At 45.2% G+C, this 16,011-nt stretch overlaps 2 protein-coding genes across 2 annotated transcripts; one reads left to right on the top strand and one right to left on the bottom strand.

The window, feature by feature from the left end:
* Positions 1-7,454: 7,454 nt before the first annotated feature.
* Positions 7,455-7,882, bottom strand: LAJ45_08965 (uncharacterized protein; the record flags this gene model as incomplete). Its single annotated transcript, XM_046118513.1, has 3 exons — positions 7,455-7,544; positions 7,592-7,715; positions 7,878-7,882. The coding sequence occupies 3 exons, from the start codon at positions 7,880-7,882 to the stop codon at positions 7,455-7,457; spliced, it is 219 nt and encodes a 72-aa protein (XP_045968190.1).
* A 5,353-nt stretch (positions 7,883-13,235) lies between these two features.
* LAJ45_08964 (uncharacterized protein) lies at positions 13,236-14,608 on the top strand (the record flags this gene model as incomplete). Its single annotated transcript, XM_046118512.1, has 2 exons — positions 13,236-13,320; positions 13,398-14,608. 2 exons carry the CDS (start codon positions 13,236-13,238, stop codon positions 14,606-14,608), a joined length of 1,296 nt encoding a protein of 431 aa, XP_045968189.1.
* Positions 14,609-16,011: the final 1,403 nt, after the last annotated feature.

Below are 16,011 nucleotides of genomic sequence, written 5' to 3'. Positions count from 1 at the left end.
AATCACGATTAAGAACCGATATCCATTACCGTTATTGAAGAAAACCTTGACCAAATTGTCGAAAGCAAAATATTATACTAAATTGGATTTACGTTGGGGATATAATCAAATCAGGATAGCGGAGGGGGACGAATGGAAAACGGCATTCCGGAATCGATATGGACACTTTGAATATACGGTAATGCCTTTTGGATTAGCGAATGCTCCGGCTACATTTCAACATTGGATCAATGATATCCTGCGCCCCTATCTCGATCAATTTGTGACGGCCTATTTAGATGACATTCTCATCTATTCCGAATCCCTTGCAGAACACAAGGACCATATTCAAAAGGTTTTAAAGGTACTTGATGAGAATCATGTTCATCTCAAACCCGAAAAATGTGAATTTATGGTTCAAGAAACGAAATATCTCGGCCTAATCCTCACCCCAAATGGCAACAGAATGGATCCAAAGAAAGTTATTGATGTTCTAGAATGATCTACACCGATAAATCTTCATGATGTTCAAGTATTTTTGGGATTTGCAAATTTTTATCGACGGTTTATTCTAGGATATTCAAAGATTGTCGCCCCGCTTACAGCTCTAACGAAGAAAAATGTTAAATTCGAATGGACGGATGAAAGGGAGAAAGCATTTCAAACCTTGAAAGAGATGTTTACAACGGCACCTATACTAGTTCATTTCGATCCGAATCGAAAGATTGTAGTGGAAACCGATGCATCCGACTATGTTTCGGCAGCAATTCTATCACAACGTGATGATGAAGGAGTTTTACATCCGTTAGCTTTCTTTTCCAAGAAACATTCCCCTGCGGAATGTAACTATGAGATCTACGATAAAGAAATTCTAGCAATCGTACGATGTTTCGAAGAGTGGCGACATCATCTAGAAGGAGCACAATTCCCTATTGAAGTTCTCAGCGATCACCGAAACCTGGAATATTTCATGACGACAAAATTGTTAAATCGTCGGCAAGCTCGTTGGTCTGAATTTCTTTCACGTTTCGATTTCGTTATACAATTCCGACCGGGAAAACAAGGAGCAAAACCGGATGCATTAACTAGAAGGTCAGGTGACCTACCTAAAGAGGGGGATGAACGGTTGATGCATCAGAGCCAAGTGGTTCTGAAGAGAAAAAATTTGGATGTAAAGCTAAGTTTGTTCGCGGGTTCTTTATCAAATGAATCCACTGAAGGAATGTCCACTGTGGAGGAGTTATTTTCAAAAGCTTACCAAGTTGATAGTTTCCCAGACGAAACCCTCGCTATGCTTCGGAGTGACGTTCGGTATTCCAATAAAATTTCACTCGCCGAATGTACGGAAGACAATAATGGTCGGCTACTTTATCGAGGCGCACTCTATGTACCAAATAATAATGACCTCCGGCTGAGGCTCCTACAAGAACATCATGATAAAGTATCGGCAGGCCATCCGGGTAGAGCGAAGACTTTGGAACTCCTAAGCCGGGAATATTATTGGCCACAAATGCGGAAGTATGTCGATCGGTATGTTAGGAATTGCAATGTGTGTGTCCGTAGCAAGGCACCACGCAATTCACCTTATGGAGTACTTCGCCCAATGCCAATATCCGATGGACCATGGACGGATATCTCGATGGATTTTGTTACTGACCTCCCGGAGAGTGATGGCTATAATGCGATCCTAGTTGTTGTTGATAGACTAACCTAAATGCGACACCTAATACCAACAACTAAAGAGGTGGATTCGAAGGAAGTAGCAAGGTTATATATCGATAACGTTTGGAAGCTACATGGACTACCTGATACTGTCGTGTCCGATAGAGGAACACAATTCGTTGCGGAATTTTGGAAATCCCTTTGCAAACACCTGGAAATATCCCCACGATTCTCCACTGCCCTCCATCCTCAGACCGATGGACAGACTGAAAGGATCAATGCCGTAATGGAACAGTATCTTCGAAGTTATGTTTCTTATCAACAAGAGGATTGGACCCGACTATTGGCAATGGCTGAGTTTGCAGCAAACAATCATGTGTCGGAAACAACCAAGGTTTCTCCTTTCTACGCCAATTCGGGAAGAAATCCACGGATGACTTTTGGTCCCTTGGAACATAGCAAAACGACAGCGGAAGATCAGGCCAATAGTATCGCAAAAGAAATGAAGGACATGGTTGAATTTCTAAAGAGCGAAATGTTTCGGTCACAAAGGATACAAGAGGAATCAGCTAATCTCAATCGTTCTCCTGCTTCTCGCTATTGTATAGGAGATAAAGTTTTCTTATCGACACGCAATGTTCTAACAAAGCGACCCTCCAAGAAGTTCGATTGGAAACGGATTGGTCCTTACAGTATCAAACGAATCGTCAACCCCTATGCTTATGAGCTAGAGCTTCCCCGTTCCATGAAGATCCATCCAGTATTCCATGTTTCATTATTGTCACCTGAAGCAGGCAATCCACTACCGGGACAACAACTATCACCACCACCCCCAGTTGAGATCGAAGGGGAGGAAGAATGGGAAGTCGAAGACATTTTGAATTCTAGGAAACGCAAGGGAAAGTTTGAGTACCTGGTACGGTACACAGGATATGACGATGCCTCGTGGCAGCCGTTATCGGACCTTAAGCATTCGCCTGATATTGTTCGACGATTCCATGAGCGTTATCCACGAAACCTAAGCCTACCAGGAGGTAGGCTTTGGAGAGGGGCGTAATCTGTAACGGCAATATTACCTGTTGGTTAGGATGATCGATTGGATCGTGAAGGGAAGGTATTGCGCAGTTGAATTAGGATTTGTAATGGGGTTTCTGTTATGTTCTTTTGGTTTCCATTACGCGAGGTATGAGTCATCAACGGACTAGAGGCTGGATATATAAAGGGGTGTTGTCTCGTGCCTTTTCATGCTTTCCTTCCTTTCCTCTTCTCTTCAAGCAACTTATTGTATTTATTCTACGAATACTACTTTTGTTCTACGTCTCGTCATAGGGCTCCACTGGTTGATCATACCAGGCAGAGCCGCCTCATAGTCCATAGTCTCGAATACCTATTGTTACGTCCTCGCTTCGGTTGTATTCTTTGGCACCACAGTCCCTACGCCCATAGGCCCCTGTTACATCCTACTACTCCATAAAGAAAGAATAAATGCGGTCGCAAAGCCAAAATTGATACTTCTACCCGCTGTCGACTAGTATTTACCGCAATCCTGAACACCGAGAACTGCACGAAAACTGTCAGAAATTGCAAAGCTCTGCAACCTCAGAATAGTTTTATGGTTCCCCCAGTCTTAAAGGTAACATGAGTAAAACGCCAAGTTTCGAATAACTTTTCAACTACGATTGATATTAAAAATCTAGAAAGACAAACTTTTCTTCATCATGGTATTGAGCCTTGCTCTTTCCAGATTTTTAATATCAATCATGGTTGAAAAGTTATTCCAAACTTGGCATTTTTCTTATGTTACTTTTAAGATTGGGGGAACCATATCAGAAAAATCTTTGAGGAAAGTTTTTGCAAAGGACAACTAGTACTACGGTAGGATTGCTCGGAAAAAGCAATTTCTGAATAAAATCAAAAGTGAGAAAAGAATACAGTTCACGCTTGCACATCAGTATTGGACTAAGAATGATTGGAGATGTGTGATTTGGACTGACGAATGCTATATCTGGTTTGAACTTGAAGGTGTTCGTTGAAAAATTTATATTACCAGAGCAGAAGGGGAAGAGGGGTTTGATAACGGTCTTATACCGAAATTTAAAAAAGAAAACTCTGTAATGATTTAGGGAGGTATTTTGGGGTTATGGGGTAAAAAATCAATTGTAGTTTGAGAACGGAAAAATTGCGCCTAGGGTACCATCACAGCAGAAAGATATGTAAATCACATTTTGTGTCCCGTAAATTGGCCTATTTGGTATTGGAAAAGTCAAGGTAATGGTTATCCACTTTTAAGTTGGGTTATGGAGGATGGCGCATCAGCTCATAGAGTTACTTTAACAAAGGTAAATATCTCCTATTAACTTCAAAGCCAATACAATCATTATACTAAAACCATTTAGGAGTACCGGAATTATTATAGAATACCATCACTCCCTTGACCACCATCATCTCCAGATCTGAATCATATTGAGAATATATGGAATATTTTCAAAAATAGACTTAGTCAGAAGAAGCTGAAGCCAAAGTGTAAGGCAGAGATCAAGGTTGCTGTACTACAGGAATGGGAGAAAATTACAGAGGAACATATTTTAAAACATATCTAATAAGTATATAGATATACCGATATGCAATGTGTTATTTAAAGGTTTTGATTGGCCAGGTATTAGATTGCTTTTTCTTGGTAGTTTGAGTAGTAATATTTTGATAATATTATTTTTTCTTGATATAAGCAACAAATCGGGGACCTTACTTTTTCCTTCTATTGAATTCGGATAGGGACATTGCTTTTTCCCTCTATTGCTATTAGTGGCGATTCGGGGACAGGAACATTGCTTTTCCCTCTATTGCTGTTAGTGGCGATTCGGGGGCAGGAACATTGCTTTTTCCCTCTATTGCTGTTAGTGGCGATTCGGGGGCAGGAACATTGCTTTTTCCCTCTATTGCTGTTAGTGGCGAATCGGGGAGTTTACTGTCTCCTTCTATTAAATTCGGATAGGGACATTGCTTTTTCCCTCTATTGCTGTTAGTGGCGATTCGGAGGCAGGAACATTGCTTTTCCCTCTATTGCTGTTAGTGGCGATTCGGGGACAGGAACAATTATGACCCTGTGATTTCGCCTTGGCTGCTTTCCAAGCTGCTGCATATGGTTTTTTTTCTGAAGACCCTTTGCTCGAGGCATTGTGTAGTAGATTTTGGCGAATGTATGTAACAACTTCAATTGAAAACGGGGTAGATATAATGAATGGTTACACTGGCACCATATACAAAATATATCATATGATGCAACTTTAAAAATCGGAAATCTCAACGCTTATTGTACGGCTCAAACAATGATGGAATATCAAGAGTCCAGTAGTAACATAGCTCCCCTGAAAAGGGCTTGATAATATCTTGAAAACTCATGGAGATAGGGCCTCCAGAGTGGGGTGGGGTAAAGTGAAGTAATACCCTGCAAAGACCCATAATCGTTGGCAGGAACCTGCATAGCTATACTTTCCACGATTCCTCATGGTCCAAACTATACTATCCAGCAAGCCACTCTCCAAACGGCTTGTCAATAGCTTGAATATTGGTGGAGCTATAGCGAATAAAGTAAGGGGCAATAATGTTTCACTCAAATCATTTCCCCCCTCCATGGCAACCACCCCCCCTAGATTAATTCTAGCGCCACAACCACACAAGATATTATTCTACCCTTCGGGATGATGATGGATAAGAGTTGTCACAACAATATAAAACTCTGCAAATAATTTTAAGATCACATATATACTGCCTTATACCCTTTTGATCTATGAAAACGCAAATATGATCACCATGTGTTCAAGAAAAAATCTGTTTTATATTTTCTATATATTCTTTAGATTACTGGCCATCACCTCCCAAAAGATTGATTTAATATCTTTTCATTTGGTGGTTTTGCAGCAGGGCCGACTCCGTCACTTTCTGGCGTTCTGGGTGTTGTTGCAGTGCTGTGCCAAGCCTGTTCCACTCGGCGAAAGCCTGGCGCATTTTACATACAAAAATCCGCATTTTCAAAGCCTAAGGCTTTTTATCTAAAATAGATATTAAAAAACGACAACAATCGAACTAATATTTAGCTCTTGCACTAGAGTTCTATTTTTCTACATTTTTTTTAACATTTTTTGTTGAAAAGCCTTAGGCTTTTGAAATGTCGTCCCAAAGTGTCACCTTTATCGTGGTGCGCACCATAGTTACTGTCACCAACGCTATACCAAATACGGTCCGATCCGTAAACGGCTGCACACTGCGCGCCAAGACATGGTGCGATAGCCGACTCATGAAACATCACTCGTCCTTGATTTCCGTCAAATTCTAGCTTCCGAGCGTAGAACAATATAGTAGCTATAATAACTACAGGGCTATTGGGTACTCTAGTGTACCGGGGTTGTATGATAATATATCTCGTCCCCCTCTACGGTACTGGAGTAGTCAATTAGGAAACCGAGTCCCATATGTTCACATCTTAATCGTAGTACGATGAACAGCATCTGTCACAAGGGAAAACATGATATTCATTTGTACCCAAATTACGGTCAGCAGACATCTACCGTTGCACGGCCCCGCGGCTACAAATATAGCAATCATGTCATATATCGCACCTGCAATCCTCGGCGGTTTCCTATAGGTTCGGGCTATCGTACCCATCGGGCCGGAATAGAGCCAGTTACTACTTTCTTTTCAGATATTGTCACCCGCCCCCTTTGGGTTTAGAGAGAAAACCCCAGCAGCAGATTGGCCAGTGTTTGGTTCGGATCAGATGATTGATACCGATCTGACGGTATTACCAACATCTCTGGTACATGCATCGAGAGAAAGCGTTTGGCCAAAATTCAGAAAGGTAGGCTAGTATTGCCTATGGTTATTCGCCGCCCTATATCGACCCCCCCGACTGACAGTAGATCATCATTTGTCCAATCTTGCCCGGTCATGAATCTTAATGGGCTCATGTGGGTATAGCACGTGTTATACAACCTACAGATCAATCGGTCCACTCGGAGTAAGCACTCGAGATCTTCACTGGTAAAAAGGGTCACATTTACATTTTCACACCTAGAGGTGAGTCAGTAGAGACGAATGGAATTGTTTGTACTTTAATTGCCCGACGGCATTGGAAATCGGGGTATGTCACCGATTGGGATATATGTCCTTGTGTCTATTCCTACATGTGTGGCTTCGCGTGGTACCAGAATGAATCAGGGGCAAAGTAAGGTTAGCATGTGATCTTGCATTCACACGTTATCACCATGGTTGCGGGAGATAAATTTGCATAGTCCACGATAAGATCTAGATAAGGTGATCTTATCTGATTCTCTTTAAAGAATACTTTTGTTCCTGGACCATTTGTTGCTAGATTTTATTATACCTCACATGGACTCGAGCATCAAATAAGAGAATTAATCACGCGTGAAGATCGAGTTAACCTTCATGATTACTTTTCTTCACACTCTGGTAGGTAGGTGAATTGGACGACTTCGATCCTGGATCCTGATGCCATACGGGCGTGGGGAACATTGTCTGCCTCGTGATAGAGTACTTATGATTCCGGTGTATTACGTCCTCCAGGTACTACTAGAGCTCTCCGAAGACCACACGCACGCAATACCGCCTTAGGAAGACAAGCAAAGAAATACAGTACTCAAACGGGACCAAAGAGTGGACACCTACGCTAGGTAGGTATTCTTTCAGATTGACCTTGTCATTGGGTGTAGGTACTCTAATATTGTCATGTTCTAGTCCATATGCGTAGAGTGTGCGAAAGTAGTAATGATTATAATGCTGGAAAATAGAGTCGGTTATTAACACTTGCGCAAAAGATCAACCACCCCCGAGACTGTTACCGAAAAACTACCCCGCCTCATGCCATCCAAGACGGTGGCTAGTGAATTCTAAGCAATAGTTAATAATTGCATATGATTTGTTGATCTGAAACAACCTTTGGCGAATCTCCTTCTCGGATGTTCCGCGGCCCAGTGCCTGCATGCAGGCAACGTTCGGCAGAATAAGGCATAGCAATATCGGTCTCCTCGGGTGTGCAACCCCAAGCCTGTAAGTCTTTTCTTGAATGATGAGATGAGCAAAGGTACCCCTGAATGGCCTCGGAGGCCTATAAAGATCTAATTGAATCCATGCAGAAAGGATAACTTCCGGCCACGTTCCTAGGAGAATGGTTAGATTCAAGTGCACAAACAAGTACTCATTAAGCTATCACTAACACTTACTTCATACTATACATCATACAAAAGCGTTGGTCGCTACCGCTGATCACAGGCCTTGAATCTCCTGTTGGCTGGGTATACCCGGACGGTTGTGCGAGGCAATAAATACCCTGATTTCAAAACCGCTGTTCGGCAGTGTCTTCCATAGCTTTGCCGTTGCTACCCCAGATTTCTACAGGCTGGATCTGCCGAATCAGAGAGCGTTGTCGTATTGTGCCATCCATATCCGGACATTTTATCTTTCAATTCAAACTCCGTGCCAGGGTTCATATAGCCAGGGTTAGGGTTGAAATATGCATTCAGCTCCACTATCATATGACAGTCAATCTCTCTATGCCGGTACTGCCTAGACATTACATGATGTATTCAAGGATTGAGTAAATTTTTAGCCTTATTGGCGCGGTTCACTTGAACCTTCCCACAATACTACTACCTACATTCCACTCCCTAGCTGGGAGTCATAGAACGGAACTTTCTAGTACTGCAAGCGTTGTCGACCATCGAATTTGAAATCTGAAGATGCGGCGACAAGGCCGCGAAACAAATTTACCCTTCATTGACTGCTAAGATCGGTAGTACGCCTGTGTGATCGGTTTCGCCAGTCTCCTCGTACCTTAGACAGTAGGATGAACTCTACAGCCATTCGCGAACATGGCAGGCCTCTAGCGAGCAGGGATCGCCAGCCCAAGCAGCCCAAGGCCACTACGGCGAAAGTTAATACTGGTCCCCGCTGGGCACAACAATATCTGTTCTCTCCGTTAAACAACTGTATCCATGAACCTTCCCATGTTTTAATATAGTAATAGGTGCTGAACTGCGCGATACGCGAGTCAGCACCTGCGCAGTTGAACCCTTCAACGCTTCCCGAGTCCATTCGCCAGCTAGCTGCCATGCTCGCCGACAGTGACAAATGCCAATGCCTTTGGCCAACGATACGATGCTCGCCGACAGTGATAAATGCACAATCTCGAGAGACACTGCGAGCGATCGTCTGACCGGAAGTGCTCGAATTATAATTACTATAGTAGATGTGCCAACAACACCAGTCAGTCAGTCGTTATTTAGTATCCAGTGTGTCTATTTACGAGTGCCAAAAGTGCACTTAGGTGTGGCTGTAAGGAAAACTCAATCTGTGCTTACAGCCCCGTGGGGGAGGAAGTGAAGAGATGTCGTGTAAGAAGCAGTGGTCATATGGTGGTGATGCAAGTGACTAAATCGGGGAATGTCTTTCGCACATGCAAGGCTACAGCCAGAGAGTTAGAGATATAGTGACTGACCGAATCTGGGCAGCTGAATCACGGCTGAAGACGGATAGGAGGGGATGGACCATACAATGAAGAGAGGTACATGTAGATACCGTTGGTATAGAGGCTCGCATGAAGATATTCACGAGTAGGGAGCGGGAGAAGAACGGTAGCTCCAGTTTAGGAACATTCCTGGGCGGTGAATTGATGCAAGTACGTTTTTAACTCTTTTCGGCCAAGGACCATTCTTGCGATTGCGACCGTGGCACCTCTCGACGGGCATTAGACTCGCTTATGCGAGCCCAATGACTGGCTGTCTGGCTGTAGACTGACTGACTGACTGAGGTCTGACTGACTGGCTGTCCTTCTGGCTGCTGTCTTCTGCCATATCTACATCTTGGTAGCTACTCTCCATCCATATTCTTCTGCGTCTGCCCATTTTTTAAGGTTATACGAACTAGGGAAGGGATCGACCCGTAGACTGTCGATCGATTATGACGGCACCAGCGAGAAAAGGGGAAAGCTCAGCCGCAAAAAACGCCATCTTTAGTTGGTGGCGCGGCATTATCCGCATTTAGGGTAGAAAACACTTGGAGAGGGCTAGCCGAGGGGAATCCACGAACAGCGCAGTGGTACAGACTGCTACTCTACTCGCACACAGACTCTGAAGTACGGGAGGCCTTACCTGAATACGGAGTAGCCACTCATAGAGGTCAGTGGCGCAGGTGGTAGGAGCTCTGAAGGTAGAGCATGTAATAGTGTAATATTCAATTTTGTTTCTCTTACCTGATGACCTCAGCGACCAAACGCGATATGTAGGTACTGTGTGTTCCGCTGTCACCAAAGGCTCTTCTCTACATTCCAAGTTCATCTTCACCGTTCAAGATAGAGTGGAGTGCATAAATGTCTAGAACTCTGCCTGTTGTCGAGTCAGAATCCCAATGCTCTTGAATTGCAAGGCACCACCTCCCCCGATCTCTGGGGGAGGAAGAAAAGAAAATAGACATTGCCGAAAGGAAATAAAAAGCGATCTGCGCCGGAAACTACTAGCCAACACGAAGGGGTGCGGAACGAGGAAATGCCAACAGAGGGAGTATTGTGCTTTATCCAGCAATAGGAGAGTCTTAGATACACTGATCTGGAAATGGGTTGTCTTGTTCAATGCCAACTGATACGATGACGGGTGTTTTCGATGATCATTTCTCGCTGGACAGGCCAGGGGTGGAAATACGTACATGTAGGTAATGCTCCTGCATATCGAGCCAAAGTCACCGAGAATGAAAATTTTGTCACTTCCCGTCCCCACTAGTATCAAGCCAAAGCTGAGAGCGAGACTATGTACGTTTAGGTAAACCGTCTCCCCCACCTGATAAGCCGATGCAGACAGGCTTGCATCTTTCTTGGTAGCCCAAATGGGGAATGCGGAGAGACGTTTGGCTGTCCTCACAGGAGACACGTCTCTCTCCTACAAGAGGAGAATGTACCTAGGTATAGCTGTATAATGCCGTCGAGTGAGGGAAGACGGCAGACCCATTTCGGTTATCTCGGTTGCTCGGAACAACGGCTGTCGTCTCTGTTCAGCAATAGCATGGTTCTATCGGGGTAATTCATGTGTAGGTCTGTAGGAAGGCAGTTCTTGTTGCCCTACTGAAAGGAGACAGATTTTGTAGAGTCGTGGGTCTGACAGCTACGTGTACGGGATTCTTCGTGTAGAGTGAACCAGATAATGCAGGCAGCAGAGCCAGGGCAGGGATCAAAGACAGGGGTTTGTCTGTATGGGGTGGCGCCGTTCCGCCATGCGACCACTGTAACCCTTGCCTTCCACTTGCATTTTTTGGGCGAGTACGAAATCCAGGCTCTGATAGATAATATCAGGGCTATCAGATCCAGGCAAGGTGGGGTAGCGAAAATATCACGAATCCCAATACAGTATAATTCATCGAAGACTCTATATATAGGGATTTCATTGGAAATATCAGTTGTATGCAAGTGGCACAGTAAGACGGGGTTGAGGCATCTACAACATAGGTATTCTACAAAGGCGGCAGCGACCAGCAACCAGGGTAGCGAACAGCACACAAAGTAAGGAGCGGTGCTAGTAGGGGGGGGGGGGGGGAGTTGAGGGGCTGGTATATTACCAAAATAGTAGAGGCTCAATTCTGGATTAACGTGACAAGTATTCAACCCTAACCCGCATGAGAGGGACACGAAATTAAATATTAGAGGTGGAGCTTAATATCTCGTCTCCGGGGGAGTGGAATTGGGAGACGACAGGTATTCTAGAGTGTTGCACGTATTTGGTTAGGGTGCGAGTCTGCTCCACTCAGGTGCTCTATGCACATCACTGGTACTTTAGGAAGCGAGCAGGGATGCACCCCAGAGGCGTGGAAGGAATAACTATCATCCGCCATCGCGACCACCACACTAACTTGGGACAGTTAGACCTCGCAGATGTGTCTGTATAGAACACCTACATACCAATGATGCTTGAATACTCTTCTCTTTAGCCGTACCAGTTGGGTAGAGGTGGGTGTTGCACCGCTTATTCTGGGTGCGGAGAGGGTGTTCTTGAGAAATTCCCGACTGGAACGGTTTGTTTGTATCGGAGCCAATGGTTGAGCAGATATGATAGTCAGCTGCTGCACTCGGATTGCACCTCCATGTTCGAGTCTGCTATTGGTTGATATATCTATAATTATCCCAAGTATGGTATTTCTTATGACCTATGTATCCCTTGGACGGATGAAAGTTGTCAAATTCGCGACCTGGACCGTGCACCACTTTGTAAGGGAATTGTCTTGCGTTTTACGGATGGCAACAACAACAGAACCAATCAAGAATTTCCAACAATTCCTATATTAGGCTAGTGATAGCTGAAAGAGTGTGGTCGCGAATTTGACAACTTTCATCGGTCCAAGGGATACTACAACATCTGCTTCTGTTGTAGGCAACTATTATGCCAGTAATGTACTCAGGTATGTAAGGGGTATTTTAGGCCCCATCATCCTTCTATTTCTGCTGCTGTAGCCACACACGCCACAGATCTTCGACGGAAGAGATTTATCCGAGTTATGACCTACTGCCTACTGGGGTGGATCAGAATATTCCCCCACTGCTGGTCATAAATAGCTTGTGGGCAAGGCTGAGTATGTATTAATATTGGCCTCATGTTTAGAATCAGTCTCTGGTCTCCCACGAAGAATATTACCTCTCAGTAGCACAGAGTGTCTAACCCTAACCCCTACTAAGCCTCGCTCGAGACTGGTGGGGATAAATGCACTTTCTTCCTTGGAGTAGATGGAATGCGCACGTGCATAACCCAACGATCAAATGTTCTGTGCATAAGCTTTGCAGAGCTCTAATCAAGATAGGTATCTGACTATCCATACCTATTCTATCTGAATACGGCTTTTCATGAGGCGCGATTGGTGAACGTTTTCCAGGCAATGTAGCTACTCTTGAGTACCTACTCTACAGCAGAGATTGGAAGGCATTACCAGGCAGCCAAGTGCGCTCGCTACCCATCCACCCGTGCCAACAGGCCTGCTAAGACAGCTTGAGTCCCGAATCGGGGCTATAGATTAGTTGGAGTTTGATTGATGTTCCTTCTTCCTTTTTCTCACCCCATTGAGGAAATCAATCAGAAACCTCGTCCAATATTTGCTTGTGCATCCAGGAGTAGTACTCACTGCAGCGATGTTGTAGAGTAGGGTTGTGTACCCAGCTGCCCTGCCGTGTTGTCTGCACCTCTCCGGTTTGCTCTCGTAAAACTTTGTGCAACAACGACCCTTGTGGCACCTCTTGTCAGGTACAAGCCGCCCGCGCCCATACTAGAGGGATTCCGCCCTCCTTCTAAGACCTATCTATAGCCTTGAATCAATGTCTCACCCATGTTTTCAGAACCACGGACAGGGTACTAAGTAGATTCATCCGGACGTGCGGAGCACTATCTAGACCCAGCAGTTGTTGGAGGCTTTACAGGTCGAAGGGACAACATTTTCAACGTCAGGACAAAACTAACAACGACCAAGTCCAACAGTCGCATGGACTCCCCTCAGGACAGGCCGAGGGAACAAGCCGTGCCCAGGGCTTTTCCTCGGAGTGTGTGGTCTGAGTCATGGATGTGAGTGATCGTCCGCAGCAGTTTGTGCGATGTCTCTGTTACTCTAGATGTACCTGCTCAAGAGCAGGATGCAAGACAGGTGTGAATACCTTGGGTTTTTTTTTTTTATCTTCGGCGTTCTGTGTGGCCCCCACGTGCTAAGGATGGCCTTTCTAGTGCAGGAGCTGGGCCTCGATGTAATCCTGAAGGTAAAGGCGAGATTAGAGCAGATTGCCAAAATCATATATAGATCCCGCTCTCCTCCCTCATCTTTCACCATCCAGCATCCGCAGCATCATCAACTTCACTCATCCATAAACTGCTCCAAAGAGACTATAAAGATGCGTCTTTCACTCCTCTCCGCCTGTTTCGGTCTTGTGTCTTCTGCTCTTGCACATTGCCCTCGATCTGCAGCAACATCCAACTACAATACCACACAATGGGCCCCTCTCCCTGAGACTGCCCATGGCATGACCATACCTGCGACGGGATATCTAACTCAACACCTCGGAGGAGGAGCTTATGCCATCCTTAATGGCGAGTACCAGTCATGGTTTCTTGTCTCTGACGAGGGTGTCATCGTTATGGACTGCCCTCCTCTATTCGGCCGTAACTGCATGTATGCAATTGGCAACGTTACGGATATTCCTGTCACCCACTTCGTCTATTCCCACGCTCACGCTGACCATGCCCACGGCGCCGTCTACTGGGCCGATGCGGATGTCACCTTCATTGCACATGAATTATCCAAGGAGCGCATTATTGACGTCTTGAACCATGGGTCCACCCCGGTACCTGTGCCAACCGTCACCTTTGAGCACCATATGACCCTTGAGGTCGGCAACCAGACCGTCGAGCTCTCATACAAGGGCGACAACCATGCCGTTGGCAACATCTTCATCTACGCCCCTCAGCAGAAGATCCTCGCCCTCATCGATGTTGTCTTCCCCGGATGGGTCCCCTTCGGTGAACTCGGTGCCTCCGAGTACATTCCCGGCTGGACAAAAGCACACGACCAGATCCTCGAGTATGACTTTGACTGGTACATCGGTGGACACGTCTCTCGTCTTGGAAGGCGAGAGGATGTTGAGATCCAGAAGGAGTATGTCATGGATCTTAAACAGATTACTATCGAAGCAGTCGCTGCGAGCACCCCGCTTATTGCTCAGATTACTGGACCAGCCGCTGCAGCAAACCCCGAGAATGCCTGGGCAATGACTAGTGCCTATGGAGAGTGGTTGACGGACTACTGCGAGGGCCCGATGAACAAGAAGTGGGTTGGTAGGCTAGGCGGTGCCGATGTGTATGCGCGCTTGAACTGTTACAAGATGATTGAGGCCGTCAGGCTTGATTGGGGTTACTTGGGGCCCGCTGGGTTGAGATCTTAAATGTGGACTCCCTAGCTTGAGCTCTGAAGATGGATTGAAGAGGATGAGGTTGTAATGTATCTCCCATGCGGGTGTCTCTACGATATGGATTCATGTATGTATGTGTTTTCTATGTTTGGAGGTGATGAGATGGAACGATTGGACTTCTTGCTTGGGTTTTGGCCCTTGACATGTAATCTTAGATTACTCCTAATGTTTATTTAATTTACACTTTTTCTCTACCGTTGAGGCCCACCTGCATCGTGACATATCTATTCTTCCGTGGTTATCGATTGGCCAATTGGCCTTTGATATCTCCCAATGATATTTTCAGATGGTTTATTCTTGGCACGCATCATCGCTCTTTATTGCGCATGGGCTGCCATTGGGTGTTTCCGTGGGGCCGATATCCGTCGTTTGATATAAATAGAAATAATAGGCAATCGCAGTGATATTCTTATCCCTGCATATTGGTTGGTCTTGCGAGTAATATTCCTATGCTGAAATATTGGCGGAAGGATGAATACCGTGATAGCGATTCCCCGCCGAAGGTTTACTCACCAAACTGTTAACGAGGTATTGAGCATTATGCCGGCCAAACAACGTCGGTTTTAAAGACTTGATCATATCCCCCACCTCCCATCTGCAGGCACCACGAATCTTTTTTTATTTCTAAATGCGTCTGCGCCTGAGTAAGTATAAACAGTCACCAAGTAGGGCTACAAGGGCATCAATTTTGCATGCCCGAATGGGCTGACTGAGCCGAGCTACATGTATAGGTAGGCCGTGAACAGCCGTCTCGGCCCGCGTCTGAGCGCCAAGACATGCGGATGGGTCGTAGCCAGAGCATGGAGTATCACTCGATTCTGTGACTATTGTAAACCAATGCCATTTACCCGCGCACCTACTCCAAGGTCCTATAAACAACCTAGTACAGTCTAGCTATGAGCCCGTAATCGAAAACATCCAGTTTTTTTTTTAAAAAAAAAAATGTCCTGAGAGCGTGACACTTGGGTGACCATGGCATCGGGGTCCAGGCTAAGGTATGAACGCACTAAGGAATGGGGTTGGAAGTCGTCGCCCCACGTACTCATAACCTTACCAACTAATACTTTTATGAAGAGAAAATCTACTTGGTATCCAAACTTCGCAGACCTGGAAAGGTACCGTCACGTCGATGTTCAGTCTAGTAGGCTTGGCATCACGTTTATTCCAAGGCTATTAAATGCAGGCTTGGCATCTTGGCATCTTGGCATCAATCATGGATGTCGTGAGAAAGAGAGAGGATTGTGGGATCAGCTCGATTGATATGACATACGTTTGTGTGATTTCTAAGCTTAGTGTTGATGCACTGCAACTGAGTGTAAGTAGGTGTGTAGAACAGGGGGATAGTGGTGAAGCTCTTCGATCGTTATGTATTGTAA

This window comes from Morchella importuna (assembly GCF_003444635.1).
Source record: "Morchella importuna strain M04M26 chromosome Unknown Morimp01GS033, whole genome shotgun sequence".
NCBI classification, from domain to species: domain Eukaryota; kingdom Fungi; phylum Ascomycota; class Pezizomycetes; order Pezizales; family Morchellaceae; genus Morchella; species Morchella importuna.
Note: the sequence above shows the minus strand (reverse complement) of the source record. Positions and strands in the feature narration are given on the sequence as shown.